This window comes from Lolium perenne, chromosome 1, assembly GCF_019359855.2.
Source record: "Lolium perenne isolate Kyuss_39 chromosome 1, Kyuss_2.0, whole genome shotgun sequence".
In the NCBI taxonomy this organism is placed as follows: domain Eukaryota; kingdom Viridiplantae; phylum Streptophyta; class Magnoliopsida; order Poales; family Poaceae; genus Lolium; species Lolium perenne.
In genome coordinates this window covers 123,367,971-123,372,700 of record NC_067244.2, presented here as the reverse complement: position 1 = coordinate 123,372,700, position 4,730 = coordinate 123,367,971, and the positions used below count along the sequence as shown (strand labels likewise).

Here is a 4,730-nt window from a genome sequence, read left to right as displayed (position 1 = left end):
TTGGACTTGGTTGCGTAGCTTGCATCTTCCACAATTTTGGCATACACGTTTTTCCAATCTATTCGCTGTTAAATTCTATTTTGGAGCACTAGCCATGCAAAGATTTTGCATTAAGGAGCTGCCCAAGGTCTCCAAAATCATGAGTGGCATAGTAGAGTTGGTGAGGCTCTAAAATTGCATCTTGTAAGCCGATGATGAGGTGTATACACTCCACTATTTGTTAGCTTCCATATCATGGAGTCATTAACCTCATCTTCGAGGTGGAGGGGAGCTATGCTTTCCCAAAGCTTTGCAAATTGCCCTATGTGTTCCACGGGTAGGCCATTTTGGATGTAGATTTGGTTGATCCAAAAGTTGTTCTCCAAAGCGTTTCAATGGTGCACTTTTTCTTGCAAGATAAGCCAAAAAATGAGAGGCGCAATATTCTTAGGGTGGCAACCGTCGACCTAAGCATCTTCCCAAAAAAAGGGCCTTCTTGCCATTGCCTATGGTCACCTTAGTGGTGGTGTGACCACTCCATTTGAACACTTCGTAAAACACATTAGCCAAAAGTTATACTTTCTTTGATTCATATTACTTGATGCTAATGAATCGAAGGAAGTACTACTTACCTGTCAAAGGTTGCGAGTTTCGTTCGTGTCTAATGTCAGTAATAAGCGAGAGACTTGAAACAAAAGCTTCATCTGGGGTTTATATTACGTGATTCTTCACAGCACGATCGTGCTACTATTTCCCACAATAGCATTCTACTTAGTAGTATTTTCAGGGGAGCGTAGCTGTATTTCTAGAACAGCATCCTGTCTTCTCAAAAAAAAGAAAAAAAAAATAACAGCATCCTGTCCTGCGTAGCTTGGGCTCGAACCACAGAACTCACCTAATTTACATGCAGCCCGCCTGCATGGCCTAACTCTCTAGGCCCACCCATAAACTATCCGACCATTATCCCCTACTACAGTAGTACATTCATCCGTACGGGCCTAACGAGCCCATCAAGCAATCGACTTCGGCGCGGTCACCGCCTCAGCGTCACCGTGCGCCACGCCCACGCGGCGCCGCGCCACGGCGTACGCCAGGCCCAGAGCCGCGACAACCACCACCGCGGCACCGACGAACACCCCTGCAACCACGCCGGAGCGAACAGCGCTTCCGCGTCGAGCCATCCTCGCCGGCGCCACGCCCCCTTCCGCCTGGTCGGCTCTGGCCACGCTCGCCGCCGACGCGCCGGCGCCCGGCACAACCACCGCCCCCCTGGGCTGCCCGACGCGCGGAGAGAGCGCGGGCGCTCCGGAAACGCGCTCGCTGGGGTGGAAGAACTCGTACGCCGCAGGCGACAGCGCCAGCGGGCTCTCGAACGGCAGCCCGTGCGGGTGCGCCTCCGACGGGCGCCTCTCCTGCGCCTCCCCGGCCGGCAGCAGCAGCAGGAGCGCGATCACCACCAGCTCCGCAATCTCCATGGTTCTTTAGCCAAGCTGCTTGATCTTGCAGGTCACATAAGTGTGCAGGTGAGCGCATGCCTTGCACAGCCCTCGTCTCTTTATATAGACGATCCACGACCTAGGACGTATAGTACCACGTAAGAGTACGCAAGCGAACAAGCAACGGGCGAGAGGCTTTGCTTCCACTTCAACTCTCGATTGCAGTCGTGGCGAGGCGAAAGGGGAGCAGAATGATGAGGGGGTGTGGAGGGATGGAATGATGTCCCGGCCTCTTCGATCGGCTTTGCAAATGTGTGCAGGAGATGTCCATACCTCCATAGGATATGATCGAGAGTGAGACACAAACCTCGACTAATCTTGTTTATTCAGACTAGCTAGAGGCTCAATCATAGCTTTCCCAGCAAGCATTTCACAACACTGTTTATTTTACAAGACGCCTTTCAGGCAGCTTTCTGTTTGCTTTACGTCTGCTTTCGGGCTGCTAAGAGCATCTCTAACAGAGCCCGTATTTGTCCGAACCGAAAAAACGGAGTTCAGTCTCCCGAAAAACGAATTGAGAGAGCATTTTAGCACGGCGCACAACAGAAACTGCAAACCCAAACCGAACTCGCGAAAATCAAACGACGCGAGAAATCTATCGACGGGGATTGCAGTCGATTTCATCCGATCAAGCTTAATTCGATCATAATTCACACTAAATAGTGGCAAAATACAACCGCATTGGACTACAGACCTAATTAGACTAGAAATTAAATTTCCCGGCGACTATACGGTCACCGGGCGGCGGCAGAGGGTTTTTCGACGCCGCCGGTTGCTAGGCGACGACGAGGGCCGCCAGCTCGATGGCCGCCGCGCCGGAGGCGCCCCCGCGTCTGCATCGTCGTCGTCGCCGCTCGGGGGCAACGGAGGCGGCGGCGGGCTGCACCCGCCCGGCGGCGGGGGCTCCTCCGCTTCCCCGGCCCGCGGCTCTGCCGCCGCCGCCGCCTCCGCGCGCGCTTGAAGGTGGCGCGCCGTTAGGTCCGGCAACTTGCGGCCGGCCCGCTTCCATGCGCCGTCGGAGCGCGCCGCCGCCGCGCTCCGTCTCCGCCCGTACGCCCGGCGGACGGCGACTTGACCTTCCGGCGCCGGATCGGCCGCCGCCCCTACCCACGCGTCTTAAACGCGTCATTTCGCACGGCGGGGTGGTGGCCGTAGCGGCGGAGCGGCGGTCGAGTGACGGGGATTGCTCGTCGGAGCGGCGGCGGGCTGCGGCGGCGAGAGTGGAGCGGCGGGAGGGGAGTAGGGTTTCCGAACCGAACTCCCCTCCGCGACCCTTTTAATAGGGGTCGTGCGGTTAGTTTCTCGGGCCCCTGAACTTCCAGTTCAGGCCGGCCCATATTTACGGGCTCTGATCTGCGCGCATTTCAGCCCGAACCCGTAAATCCGCTGAAAAAGTTCGGTTCCGACGGGATTTACGGGCTCTGTTAGAGTTGCTCTAATGATGGATGCATCCTTTGCCACACAGATATACTACAAACAAACTGACAAAGAACTTGCATAGGTAGATACAAACATCAACTTCAATGAGCACTGCATATCGCTTGTTAATTCAGGTATGAAATGATACATCATGTAACCTGATCCGCATACCGCCCTGAAAAACGCACAACACACCACTTGAATTCTCGAATGCAGCAAGGGCATGATCGAGTTGCAGCCCCCGCCCGATTCGTCGTCCTCGCTGCCCATCCAGCCGTGCCGGATACGTACTCAAGAGCAAGGCGCACGCACCGGCGAGGAGCCGGGAGCAATTGAACAGGCGTGCGAGCGGCGCCTCCATGCCCCCACGTTGCCGTCGCCTTTACTCCTCCCCCGTCTTTAATTTCCAGGCAGGTAGTGCCTGCGGCAGCGGTGGACCGTGCACCCACGGAGGCTATCATGCAGAGCCTGCCTGAATGTCTTCTGCAGTGGCGCTGCATATCAATTTCTTTGGAGAGCCAGGATCAGAAAACATGCACTAATTTCGAAAAGTTAAGGGCTCAATGCTGGTAGCCTGGTAGTCTCGTGGTTGCTTGCTAGTGTTTTTCTTTCTTGAGGAAAAGAGAGACAACCAGGAGGCGGCGGAAAAAAGCCACAAAACCCATTAGGTTCCGTCCTCCTCATCGACGATACTGCCGGTCTGCTCCGCCTCCAGTGGTCTTGGGGCCTTAGAGGTGTGGCGGACCACTGTCCTCGCCGGCAGGGAGTTTTCGTTCGTAAATTAGTTTGCTTTTCGATCTCTCCTTTGGAATGATGAGGCGGCGGCTACATCCTGAAATCAGAATAAGGTTCTTCCTGCTCTATCCTTGTTCTGGTCGTGCATCTAGCCTGACGGAGGGCGCGCGGAGTTGTGTGCCGTTGGATCTCCTGGGATCTGATTGGTTTTCGTGTTTGTTGGTGTGGTTTCATGTCAGTCTCTTCCGATCTACGGTTCTCATCATTGGCGATGATTGCTGCTCTTGTGCGATGGTCCTTTTGTGTTAGATGTATATATCTGTATATTATAGTTTTCCCATATGTTAGGGGACTTTCTGCATAAGTGCACCTGTACATGTACTATATATTGTGGTCTTTGGCCCCTTGGTAATACAACAAGCATATTACCCTAACATGGTATGAGAGCAAAGTTGATCCTCTAGTTCCCGGCCGATGTTGCTTGTTTCGTCCGTCGCCCGTCCGTTCCTCGTCCCCGATTCGATCTGGCCGGCTCGCCAAAGTCGCTCGATTTCCTACTCCGCCCGCCCTGCTTTCGTCCGATCTCCGATCTCCACACGGCCCGATCAGCGCCAGGGCTGCCCTGCTCTCCTCCTCCCGACGGTCTCCGCCCGGGCTGCTCCGCCCGACTCTGCCCTGCCCCGCCCGGCTCGATCAGCGCCAGCGTCGCCCCGCCTGCTCTACTCCGCCCGGGCTGCTCTGCCCCGCCCCGCCTGCTCTCCACACGATTCGATCTTCCCCGCCCCGCCTGCTCTACTCCGCCCGGGTCCCGCCCCGCCTGCTCAGCAATTTGCGCCGTCGGCTCCTGATCCCGCGACGCCAGGCCGCTCCCGCTCCCCGACGCCAGGCCGCTCCCGTGACGCAGGCCCGTTTCTCGTCTGTTGACTTCGATCTGAGGTAAAAAAAAAGTGAAAAAAATGAAAAAAAAACTATGTCTTCCTCGGGCTATGTTGCGATCCCTCGCTGCCCGGTGATCTTTGATGGCGCGAATTACCCTGAGTTCGCTGCCTTCATGCGCGTCCACATGCGCGGTCTTCGTCTTTGGGGTGTGCTTTCTGGCGA

General features: G+C 55.7%; 1 protein-coding gene across 1 annotated transcript; it reads right to left on the bottom strand.

Annotated features, from left to right (window-relative positions):
• Window positions 1-665: 665 nt before the first annotated feature.
• LOC127300747 (uncharacterized) lies at window positions 666-1,520 on the bottom strand. The gene has a single exon (XM_051330912.1). The coding sequence runs from the start codon at window positions 1,452-1,454 to the stop codon at window positions 990-992; it is 465 nt and encodes a 154-aa protein (XP_051186872.1). The 5' UTR covers window positions 1,455-1,520; the 3' UTR covers window positions 666-989.
• Window positions 1,521-4,730: the final 3,210 nt, after the last annotated feature.

Coding starts and splice junctions, on each gene's coding strand:
- LOC127300747 (XM_051330912.1), bottom strand. CDS start 1,454: ATGGAGATTGCGGAGCTGGTGGTGATCGCGCTCCTGCTGCTGCTGCCG.